Genomic DNA, 12,532 nt, shown 5'->3' on the forward strand with positions numbered 1-12,532 from the left:
GAAGAGGAATGGAGCGGCAGAGAGTGGAGTCATCAGCAAAGAGATACAGAGGATTTTCCAGAGAGTCGGAGAGATCATTGATAAAGACCAGAAAAAGCACAGGGCCCAGCACACTGCCTTGGGGAACTCCAGCCTGAACGGGAAGGGGAGATGAGAGAAATCCATTCAGGGCCACACGTTGACTACGACCAGAGAGGAAGTCCGCAAGCCATGCATGGAGATTTCCATGGATACCATAGGAGGAGAGTTTGGTGAGCAGAGCTGGGTGCCAGACCGTATCGAAGGCACGTGATATGTCAAGGGAGACAGCTCTGATTTCCTGTTTGGCATTGAGGACCTCCATCCATTGGTGAGACAGCAGAAGCAGCATGTCCAGAGTAGAGTGACCTGGTCTGAAACCAAATTGATGATCAGAGATCAAGCCATTGGAGAAGAGGAAAGATTTCATATCCGAAGCAATGATGGATTCCATGACTTTGCTGATAATTGGGAGCAGGCTGATTGGTCTGTAGTTGCAAGGATCTGTTTTTGCACCTTTTTTGTGTAAAGCGGTAATGTTTGCTGATTTCCAGGATGCTGGCAGATGACCCTGAGCAAAGGATAGGGTGAAAAGAACAGAGAGAGGGTGAGATAGAGCGGCAGAGCAGGATTTTAGGACCCGTGGGCTGATGCCATCTGGTCCAGTTGCAGAATCAGAGTCGAGGTTTGAAAAAAACTCCTCCACCTTGTCAGGCAAGAAGGTCACAGAGTCCAGGAGCAGTTTGGTTCGACTGGGAAAGGTGGGAACAGAGAGAGATAGGTTTGGGACTAAGGGTTTTGAGGCAAACACAGAGTTGAGGCATTCGGCTTTGTCACGTGCGATGTCAACTGTGTGGCCATTTGAGGTAAGGGAGGGGATGGAGGGGGAACAAACACCAGAAACGGATTTGACCAGACGCCACCAGGATTTGGAGGAAGGAGACAGGTTTGAGAGTTCATTCTTGAGTGAGGAGAGATAGTGCTTCCTGGCACTCCTGAGGGTAGACACACACTTGTTCCGAGCTTGGTGGAAGGAACTGAGATTTCCTTCAGTTGGATTAGCCTTCCAAGAGGCAAAGGCAAGTTGTTTCAGGGCAACTGCCTCACCACAAGATTCAGTGTACCATGGACGGGAGGAAGGGTAAGACAACTGAAGGCGAGATGGGATAAATCTGTGCATGAGAGAGATCAGTTTGCTTTGGAAGAATTCCCAGGAAGAATTGATGTCAGAGGCAGTGGAGATGGGAGACCAATCCAGACGATTGATGGCTGCTTGAAGACCGTCCCAGTCGGCCTGAGTGAAATGCCAGACTCGTCGACGCTGAGGAGGCTCTCTGAGAATGGCCAGAGAGATGTCCACTTTGACAAGCACATGATCAGAAGAACCGATTGGAGCAGAAGAAGAGCAGCAGACATTAGCAGGGAAGTTAGTCATAACCAAGTCTAGAAGAGAAGATACTCCATTGGCTGAGATCCGGGTCGGGAAATTGACAGATTGTGTCAATCCCAGTGAGTCACAGAAGTCCTTTGCTGAGGTGCCATGACTGGTGAGAGAGGAACCCACACCCAACCAGGTGGCATGATGACAATTGAAGTCACCACATATGAGAAAGAGAGAGTTGGGATGAGTGGATAGAAGTTGGTCCATGTTGTCAGACAGTGAAATGTAGATGGAGTCATCACTGTTTGGGGGACGGTACAGAACACATATGAACAAAAGGTGGGAGCGGAGAGGAAGCCGTAGCCAGAGGTACTCCTGGGGGTGAGGAGGAGAGAGGGCAGTGCAAGGAGAGTGAGGAAGAGAGTTTTTGATAAAGATAGCCACCCCACCACCAGGCCGAGGCTCAGGTCTATCCTGAGGAGGGAGTAACCAGGAAGAGATATTAAGGAATCAGAGACATCTTGAAGGAGGAAAGTCTCTGTTAAGCAGATCAAGTCTGGATTGTCAGAAGCAACCTGTATGGAGAGATCAGTCAGGTTTGAGCGAAGGCCCCGGATGTTTGAGGTCCATACCGTTAATGAAGAGAGAGGGGGAGCAACGGGTACAGGACAGGGGAGGGGAGGAGTAGGGTAAGATGAAGGATGAGAGGGGGAGGTAGGGAGAGCAGTTGTTAGTGTGTCAGCGATTGCAGAAGAGTTCCAAGAAAGGGAAGGATGAGGAGGATGAAAGGTTTGAAGGTGAAGGGACGAGGCACAGAGAGGGGTTGTTTGAGGGGGGGGGGCAGAGGAAAGAAGAAGGTTGGGGGGGGTGGAGGTATGAGATAGAAGGGAGACGAAGTGGGGAGGAGGCAGCTTTGAGGAGGAGGGGGGAGGAGGGAGAATTGGAGAGGAATGGTATGGGGGGAGATTTGAATGGGAGGGGTTGGGGGGGAGTTTTTAAGGGGAGGAGTGAGGGGGGAGTTTAGGAGGGGAAGGGCAAGGGGGGAGTTCAGGAGTGGAAGGGCAAGGGGGGAGTTCAGGAGTGGAGGGGTAGGGGGGGAGTTTAAGAGTGGCGGGGCAAGGGGGGAGTTTAGGAGTGTCGGTGCAAGGGGAGGGATTTGGATGGGAGGGGCAAGAGGGGAGTTTAGAAAGTGGATGATTAATGAAAGACGAACATTGAAAACAAATTGGGTTTGTTGTGATTTTCAAGTTAGCAATCCGGTTCAGAATGATGGAGGAGGGATGGAATGAATGTGAATTTAGACCATGTAGTGAGGGAGACGTATAAGATATTGAATTTCTTTTTTTTGAGGTGGAATGAGTTGGAGAGGAAATTGAGAAAAGCCTTTTAAATAGGAAGAAAAACAGCGTGTTGTAAAATACCACTGAGTAAAACACTGAAGGGGAAAGGTTATACATATTTAAATAATATTTAAACAGAACCGTGAACAATCTTATGTGCACAAAAATACCAACGGGGGGAGAGCCGAGAGGGACCACCACGAGTCACGTGAAGAGCAAACGGTGGATGGCAAGGAGTTAATGGGGGCGGGGCGAACAGCACACCTGGACAGAAAATACAGGATGAGTCAACAGTACACGTGGAGAAAGGAAAATAAATGTTTTTGTTTTTTTTGTTTTGTTTGTTTGGTTTTTGGGGGTGGGGGGGGGGGGGAGGTGGGGATTTAGAACGTTAGACAGAGTATTATGTTCGGGGTAGAAGGGAAAAAAACTAAGAGCCAAGCAAAACACGATTAAGATAACAAACACCGACGGGGGTACAACTACAAGGCCGCACACGAGGAGCAGAACACGATTAAATAATTACAAGTTACAGGAAATTCAAACCAAAAGTAACTATAATCAAAACAATAACGCATGGACGATAAAATAACGAGTTGAAATTTGACAATCTATCTGGGGAAATGGGGGAGAAACACGTGGTCGAAGAACGAACGAACGAACGAACGAATAAGAATGAATAAACGAATGAGAAACAGAGAAGGAAATGTTTTTTTTTTGGGATTTTTTTGAGTTGTGATTTACACAAGGAAGAGGGCTATGGGGTGAAAAGATTGGGAAAACAGAGAACGAAAGTTATTGGATCACAAAAACACGGACCGCTGAGAGAAAAACAAAGCCTCAAGGTTGTACAGTGTTCACTGTACAACTACAAGGCCTCAAAACACGACCCGAATTAACACGATTTTCAATACAGGTATGAAAGATTTGCACCGAAAATCTTCGTCGGGAGACAATATATACACCATAAAATAAATAGTTAGAACGAAAATACAAATGGGAACAATTACTTAACTTCGATTTCGATGGATAGCATGGAGAGCTGAGAATAAACGAACCCTCGCCAGCAAGACCGGAAACGGAAGTCAGGATTATGATTATATAATCCCGCATTGACAGTCGATCTCGGCTCCTTCTCATTCTCTGGGGACTCATCCCATGAGACTCGTCCTCTGGGGATGGTGTCCCCTTTCATTCCTGTCTGTGTCTGTCGATCGCCAGATCTGTATCGTTTTAAAATCTTTGGTGAGGCTCGTATTAGACCCAACACGTAGTGCATATAACAAAGGGAGCAGGAGACAAGAGGGGGAGAGAGCAGGAAGCACAACAACAGGAGGGATCAGGGACATCAGGAGATCTGTGGAACTACAAGGATTTTCAGGAAAGAAAACGGAATTTGGAGGAGGTAGGTTTGGGGTGGATTAATGGGGGTAGAAAAGATCAAGGTTTTGGATAGGGGATAAGAGATGGTGGTGAACAGCTGTTTTAAAGACTTGGAGGGAGGAGTGGGATTGAAGAGAGTTTGAAGAATTGAAGAGAGAGAAGAGAGAAGAGAAGATTGAAGAGAGCGCAAAGAAAGAGAATGATGTGCAGAAGGTGAGTGAGCAGAGCGTGAAGGTGAGCAGAGAGTCTTGATTTTGGCAGTTTCACCAGAAGGGTGTTTGTTATTACCGTTATTTCTTGATTGTCCTGTCCTTCCTTGTCCCCCATATTTATTTTGCAAATAATCCCATTTTAACTATTTAAGGAACATTTTCCTCCCTTTTGCCTTTCACACGTGAACATTGCCAGCTTCGGCATTCGTTTGAATGAACCTTGGTGAATCGTCATTGGAAAATTTTAACAGTTTCAATCAACAGGAACGCAGTAACTTTAAATTAGTTTTGGCATCCAAAGAGGCCTTTACAAAGCTCTGGATCAACTATGTTTCGTGGCTCTTATGGTTAAAAACAAGGATTAAATTATTCGACTCACAGGGTCAATTCCAAACGGATAAGGTCCCGAGAACACACCAGTCACATTCGGATCCAGAGACAGCACTTTGCTTCCTTTCAAAGTCTCCTTCCTGCAATTAAAGATCGGAGAGCACACTGGGAGGCATTGAAGAAATACAAAAATAATCCTACGAAATATCCGTTCTTGAAATATGAGCCAGAGACATACGAAACCGCTCTTCATCAAATTAATAATCTGCTCTTTCATCCACATGCATTTCTTTCTACTTCTGCATTTGATGCGACCGAGTGACCTCAAAAAAAACTGCAGGTCAAAGCATCTACCTATTTACCATTCTGAAATTTCAAATGGGGGTTATTATTACTCGTACATTCGTTTTATTTACAAGGAGAAACCTACTGCCAGGGACCGTGGGTGAACATCGCAGAAACATTCCAAGAGGAGGGAAAGATGACCAGGGACTTTGAGAAGCAGTCATTGTAGATAAGACCGGTGTATATGGAGAAGAGTCCCATCAGGAGAATCATGTAACGACCGTTAAAGAACATTTGCCAGATCTGCAAGACAAATGTCGGACAAGACGACGTAGCACAATGGAAAACAGAAAAAGCATTGTTCAAACTGAGGCAGTCCTCACCTGTCTCAGTGAACACACAATTTGCAGTAGAGCCAAAAACAAATGGCAGTAGAAAGCAGGAAGGAACACATGGATAGGTAATAAGGAAATGTGCACACCTCATTATGTGCGGCCAGTCTGGCTTGTCGCTGCTCCGTCAGCACCAACCACAGGGCAAACAACGTCATGAGCAGGCCGTGACCAAAGTCTCCAAACATGACGGCGAAGAGGAAAGGGAATGTAATCAGAGTGTACAAAGCTAGAAGAGGCAGCATAAAGATCAGGGTTAGCGTGGGTATGTAAATTGAAAACAAGAGGGAATAATAACTGAGCCCCATAACAATGTTACCATGTGACAGAAACAGAGCTGGAATGAACATGTGTTTGGATTTTTTTGTTTTAATCATAAGGTTGTGGTAAAGCAACACAATGTTGTCAGCACACAATTCGGTAGTCAACAAAAGTTAAACAGGACGCTGCTCATACATATCAAGGGTTCCAGGTATGAAAACCTGAATGAAAGAAGGAACTACGAGACAACGTCCAATTTAGTATTTTTAAATTCGGCAAAATTACAAACCAATAAAAATCTTCTTTTTTTTCGTCTAAATTAGAATTTGTGTCTCGCCTGCTCAACAATGATTCGTGGGATATGGTCAAGGAGTCAAATTAATCACTACAACCCCTGATCATCAGTTCAAGTCTGGCAGGTTAAATCCGTTTAAGTTGAATCAGTTTAAGTCTGGTGGGTTAAATCAGTTTAAGTTGAATCAGTTTAAGTCTGGCAGGTTAAATCAGTTTAGGTCTGGCAAGTTAAATCAGTTTAAGTTGAATCAGTTGAAGTAAAATCGGTTTGTCTGGCAAGTAAATTCAGTTTAAATCTGGCGAGTTAAATCAGTATAAGTCTGGCAAGTTAAATCAGTTTAAGTCTGGCACATTAAATCAGTTTAAATCTGGTAAGTTAAATCAGTTATGTCTGGCATGTTAAATCAGTTTAAGTTTAATCAGTTCGAGTCTGGTACATTAAATCAGTTCAAGTTAAATCAGTTTAAGCCTGGCATGTTAAATCAGTTAAGTTAAATCAGTTTAAGTCTGGCAAGTTAAATCAGTTAAAGTCTGGCACGTTAAATCAGTTCAAGTCTGCTTCTGAGAAGCATTGGTTCGACCATCCCTTGAGGTTTAACCCTTATATTCGAGTTTAAGACACTGACAAGGGGCACATAAGCTACCCTTTTAAATCTCAAAATCCAGTAATCCAGTAAAAAAAAAAAAAAGTCAATGTTGAATGGCTGTGCCGGCCATTACTTGTTCCAGAGAAAATGAATAGATCAGATGGCCGCAAAGCCTTTCACCCAATCAGGTTCAACGAAGGATATGCACTGGGTCTTATAACTTCGAACAATCCTGCAAAGTTATGTTTATTGTTGTCGAAGTTTTGGCGAGAAAAAGGAATGACAACTTTTGGTGGAAATTATAATCCCAGGAAGAATACGATTCCAGCTTATAACTTGGAAGTCCCCCTCCCCTGAACCCATTCCACATAAAAACAGCCTCTTATTCAACTCAAGGTAAGCGTATTTGCTGCAAAGAGCTCCTCGGTGATCAGAACATACTTGGGTTCACCTCACGGTAACTGGCTACTCCATACGAGTCCACAATATTCTGGAAGGCAGACGTGAATTTGTTGGTACGCATGACCGTTGGGTGTGGCTCCTGGGTTGGGATGCAATTCAGGAAGGAATGAGGGATCGAATGACCTCCCCGTGCCTGGAAAAGAACATTACTCAATATTGCCAAATTTCAGACACATTACAATCAATATTTTGGGAAATGGAAACAAGTTTTAATCAGCAGATCAAAATAATATTATTTATCTGTCCTGTCAGCTGAACTATCTGAACTGAAGATAACTGAGAAGGAAGTTGAGGAAGCGATAAAAGCAATGAAGAGTAGAAAAGCGGGAGGGCCGACGGGAGTTGTGGGAGATATGTTGAAGGCAGCAGGAAGTTGGGGTGTGAAGAGAATGACAGAGATCTGTAATCTGGTGGTGAAAGAAGGCCGCATTCCAGTGGTTTGGGAACCGAGTACCCTCGTCCCTCTATACAAGGGGAAAGGTGACCCTCTGGAGTGTGGCTCGTATCGAGCGATAAAGTTATTGGAGCATGGAATGAAGGTATTGGAAAGGGTGTTGGAGAGGAGGATAAGGAAGAAAGTGAAGATTGACGAAATGCAGTTTGGATTTATGCCAGGAAGAGGAACGACAGACGTGCTTTTTATTGTAAGGCAGTTGCAGGAGAAGTACATGGAGAAGAGGAAGAAGTTGTTTCTTGGGTTTGTTGATCTGGAGAAAGCATTCAATAGGGGTTTTTTTTTGTTTTTTTTTGCATACTGAATCGAGGCTCGTGAGAGCCAACATTTACTTCACAAACAAATCAACCAGACAAACAAAACATACAAAAAGAGGGAGCGGAAGACAAGATGGGGAGAGAAGGGGAAGCACACAAACACAACATTTGAGAGCAGGGAGATGTGTGGAATGGAGAGGGCTTGGGGGGAGGAGGCATGGGAAGGGGGGGGGGGGGAGGGAGAAGTATAAAACACAAGGACACCAAGGACTTCCAGGACAGAAGTTGGTATTTCAAAAAAGTGGAATTGGGGTGAAATTAGCGGGGGTAGAAAAGATCAAGGTTTTGGATGGGGGAAGATAAGAGATGGTGGTGAACAGCTGTTTTAAAGACCTGGAGGGTGGAGTGGGATTGAAGAGAGTGAGGGAGTTTGTTCCAGAGGCGGGAGAAAAGAGGAATGAAGGCGTGAAGGTGAGCAGAGAGTCTCGATTTTGGCAGTTTAACCATAAGAGGGTTGCAGGCAGATCTTGTGCGACCTGTAGGAATATTTGTGGGACAGAGCCCAGAGAGAGCTGGGGGGGGGGGGGCAAGGCCAAAGAGGAGTCGGTAGAAGACGGAAAGACCACCAACCTGCCTGCGGTGAGTGAGTGAGAGGCCCTTGGAGTTAGCTTCATCGCGGGAGATTCCAATGATTCTGAATGCTTTGGTTTCAACAGCATGAAGACGAGCTAGGTGTGAGGCAGGAGCATCAGCCCAGAGGGGAGAGCAGTATTCCATTGAGCTGCGGATGAAAGCCTTGTATGTGGTGAGGAGCTCAGGTGTGCCAAGGAAGGACTTCGCACGACGGAGGATGCCCAGTCGGCGACTGGCTTTGGAGGCCAGATTTGAAATGTGGTTTTCCCAGGAAAGATCATGGCAGATAGTGAGACCCAAAAGCTTGAGTGACAGAACTTCTTGGAGAGGATTATTCAGAAAGTGGATGGGAGGGTTGTCCAGTCGGTCTTTTCGGAGAGACATCGTAAGAGTGTGAGATTTGTCAGGATTGAAAGACATGTTCCACTTGTTTGCCCAGTCTGTGATTTTGTCCAGGTCTGCAGAGAGTGAGGAGGCTGCAGACTGCCGATCTGAAGGATGAAGAATGGAGCGACAGAGAGTAGAGTCATCAGCAAAGAGATAGAGAGGATTTTCAGAGTCAGAGAGATCATTGATGAAGACCAGAAAAAGCACAGGGCCCAGAACACTGCCTTGGGGAACTCCAGCCTGAACAGGAAGAGGAGATGAGAGAAACCCATTCAGGGCCACACGTTGACTACGACTCGAGAGGAAGTCCGCCAGCCATGCGTGGAGATTTCCATGGATACCAAAAGAGGAGAGTTTGGTGAGCAGAGCGGGGTGCCAGCCCGTATCGAAGGCACGTGATATGTCAAGGGAGACTGCTCTAATTTCCTGTTTGGCATTGAGGACCTCCATCCATTGTTGAGAAAGCAGAAGCAGCATGTCCAGAGTAGAGTGTCCAGGTCTGAAACCAAATTGATGATCAGAGATCAAGCCATTGGAGAAGAGGAAAGATTTCATATCTGAAGCAATGATGGATTCCATGACTTTGCTGATAATTGGGAGAAGGCTGATTGGTCTGTAGTTGCTGGGATCTGTTTTTGCACCTTTTTTGTGCAAAGCGGTGATGTTGGCGGATTTCCAAGCAGATGGAAGATGACCTTGAGCAAAAGAGGGTGAAGAGAACAGAGAGAGGGAGTGAAAGAGCGGAAGAACAGGATTTTAGGACCCGTGGGCTGATGCCATCAGGTCCAGTTGCAGAATCAGAGTTGAGGGTTGACAGAAACTTTTCCACCTTGTCAGGAGGAAAGGACACAGAGTCCAGGAGCAGCTGGGTACGACTGGGTACGGTGGGTACAGAGAGGGATGGGTTTGGGACACAAGATTTAGAGGCAAACACAGAGTTGAGGCATTCAGCTTTTTTCACGGTTCCACGCGAAGTAGTGACATGGGCATTGAGGAAGTTAGGAGTGGAGGAATGGTTGATCAGATTAGTGATGGCAATGTACAAAAGAGCGCGCACAGCTGTAAGGACGAAGGACGGGGACAGTGGTGAGTTTGAGGTGAAGGTGGGAGTGCATCAGGGGTCGGTACTAAGTCCACTACTATTTGTTGCTGTGATGGAGGTGCTGGCTCAGAATGTAAAGGAGGGTTTACCGTGGGAGTTGTATGCAGATGATCTGGTGTTGATTGCGGAAAGTATGGATGGACTGAAGGAAAAGATGAACAAGTGGAAGGAATGTATGGAGACAAAAGGTCTGAAGGTGAATATCGGAAAGACGAAGGTGATGGCAAGTGGTAAAGCATGTGGTGAAGTGGAAAGAACTGGGAAGTGGCCCTGTGCTGTGTGCAGGAAGGGTGTCGGAGTGAACTCCATTCAATGTACAATGTGCGCTGAGTGGGTTCATCAAAAATGTGGTCTGAGAGGGTCATTAACCAGTGTGGCAGCTACATTCAAATGTAAGGTGTGCACAGAGGGAGCTGCAGATGAAGGAAATGTTGAGTTGGATCTTGGAGACGGCGTGAAGCTGGAAGGTGTGAAAACACTTTGCTACCTCGGAGACGTGCTGAATGGAGGTGGATCAGACTCGGCAACGGTTGCTCGAGTGAGATGTGCATGGAAGAAGTTTCGGGAACTGAGTGGCATGCTGATGAGGAGGGGAGTGTCGTTGAAGCTGAAGGGAAAGGTGTATGCTGCATGTGTGAGAAGTGTTATGATTTATGGGAGCGAGACATGGGTAATGGTAATGAACGTCGAGCAGCAACGAAGGCTGGAAAGGGTGGAAATGCGAATGGTTCGGTGGATGTGTGGAGTATCGTTGAGAAAGAGGAAGACAAATGATGAATTACGAAAGATGATGGGAATAGAGCCTGTGATGGATGCTGTGAAGAGAAACAGTTTGAGATGGTTTGGTCATGTGTTGAGGAAGGATGAAAGTGACTGGTTGAGAAGAGTGATGGAAATGAATGTAGAAGGAAGTAGAGGACGGGGAAGACCGAGAAAGACTTGGCTAAAGATGGTGGAAGAAGAAATGCGGGCTAGGGGGTTAACAAGGGGAGATACAGAAAATAGGGAAAAATGGAGAAGATTGTCATGGGGACCGCAAGGCTAACCCCCGCTCTAGCAGGGAAAATGGCCTTAAAATGCATGTTGTTTGTTGTTGTTGAACTGTCAGCAATCAAGAAGCCTCACCGAGCAGTGCTCAAGGACATGCTGCAGGCGGGAAAGATCTCGAGCAGGGCACCACACCTCGGAGACAAGGCAGCCACTGGCAGTAGTGTCTCGGCACATGTTCATTGTGTGGTAGATAGCTTTCATTTTACGTACACGGACACGCCACATGCCCACCGATGCTACTGCCTCATGCAGCTTCTGCTGGACGTAGTCCTCAGTTCGCTGCAACACCTGTTCAGTAAGAACGTGAAACTTGAGTAGCAGATATTGGATATACTCAGAGTACCTGAGATATGGGCGAACGCTAAAAGCCTCTTCAAAATGGATAGAAAGTGACCATGACACACCAGCTTGATGTCCTCAATACGAGTGTGCATTTCCAACACGAGGTTGCGCTGCTGCTGTTTTGACTCGGGGTATGGGTAGATGTGACAGTGGTAACTGATACACACGCACAATAACATACCAAGTTGATATGAAATAGGATTTTAAATATATATATAAATGAAATACATAATTACAGAGTTGGAAGGTAATTATTAGTCCGAGCTGAGAGTCTTCACAGTTTAAAAAAACAAAACAAATCGAGAACGAGAGAGACTGAAAAATGGTGACTGGTGCTGCAACGTCAAAACAACCTGTTACTCCATTCGGACCTTAGCACCCAATGCTACAATTATACATTTCTCAATTCAATTTACCCCTCCTCCCACCCCTTCCAAATAGGGGGCACACTTCCTTATGCGGATATCAGGAGGTGGAACAGAAGAGTACTCTCAGGACTCAAGGTATTTCTGTTTTTCTCAGGTCATGTTTCAAGGACTAAATGATGATGTTTTGCTGTTCTCGTATCACTTAACTCCGGATAACATCCAATTGTTTGTCTAATGACTCACTCTGCCAGATGCTATTTTATGGATGGTTTGAAGTTTCCAGGCTGACACAGGATGACCAAGGAGGTACGCACACTCACCTCTAAGCTGTCTAGCCTGGGTTTGAATCCCAACCCAGCTATAAACTCAATTTGGTGTTTCACAGGCAGGGTAATTCATCAATGTGTGTGCCGTCCCTCAGATGGACATTAAACCGGGAGTCCGTCTGCCAGCATGGGTTGGTGGACGTTAAAGATCCCGTGGCACTCTTCGCAAAGAGTAGGTGAATATCGCCAGCACCACGACCAAATTCAAAATTCCTGCCCTAACTAGGCGAATGTCAGGCCTGGCCAGGCCAGTTCGTGAAAGACGAGCCAATGCTTCCCCCTGCTGACCTCACAAGGTGGGATAATAGTGGCCGTGAAAGAGCAACAATTTGAAGTTTCCAGTTGGTCCTCGAAATGTTTTTCTTTTCCATGCGTTTCCCATGGTGTTGGCTTAGTGGTTAGGGTGCTGGCTTGGGATCCTAGGATCCTGGGTTCGAATCCGGTCGATCGCTGAATTAACACCATGTTAACAAGGGGTTGAATCAGCCTGTCATCCTTCCGAGGTCGGCAAATTGAGTACCAGTTCACTGGTAATTCCCTGTGTGTCGCAAGAGGCGACTAACAGGGTTGGTGGCAGGAAGGGCATCCGGCCATAAAACATTTCTTCGAAAGGGGGACCACAGTTCCCGAAAAAGACCAACCCCTGCTCTGCGGGGAAAAATGGCCTC

The 12,532-nt window shown here is 46.0% G+C and overlaps 1 protein-coding gene across 5 annotated transcripts in view; it reads right to left on the reverse strand.

The window, feature by feature from the left end:
* LOC137439953 (V-type proton ATPase 116 kDa subunit a 2) overlaps positions 1–12,532 on the reverse strand; it is a 50,983-nt gene that overhangs the window by 17,873 nt on the left and 20,578 nt on the right. For all 5 annotated transcript variants that reach the window (XM_068136246.2, XM_068136251.2, XM_068136253.2 and 2 more), the window contains exons 9-14: positions 11,233–11,326; positions 10,904–11,116; positions 6,925–7,078; positions 5,431–5,570; positions 5,095–5,252; positions 4,714–4,804 (exon numbers count right to left, since the gene is read on the reverse strand). In XM_068136246.2, the coding sequence (XP_067992347.2) occupies positions 4,714–4,804; positions 5,095–5,252; positions 5,431–5,570; positions 6,925–7,078; positions 10,904–11,116; positions 11,233–11,326 (850 nt within the window). The remainder of the gene's footprint in view (positions 1–4,713; positions 4,805–5,094; positions 5,253–5,430; positions 5,571–6,924; positions 7,079–10,903; positions 11,117–11,232; positions 11,327–12,532) is intronic.

Source organism: Myxine glutinosa, chromosome 14 (genome assembly GCF_964187855.1).
Source record: "Myxine glutinosa chromosome 14, kmMyxGlut1.1, whole genome shotgun sequence".
NCBI classification, from domain to species: Eukaryota; Metazoa; Chordata; class Myxini; order Myxiniformes; family Myxinidae; genus Myxine; species Myxine glutinosa.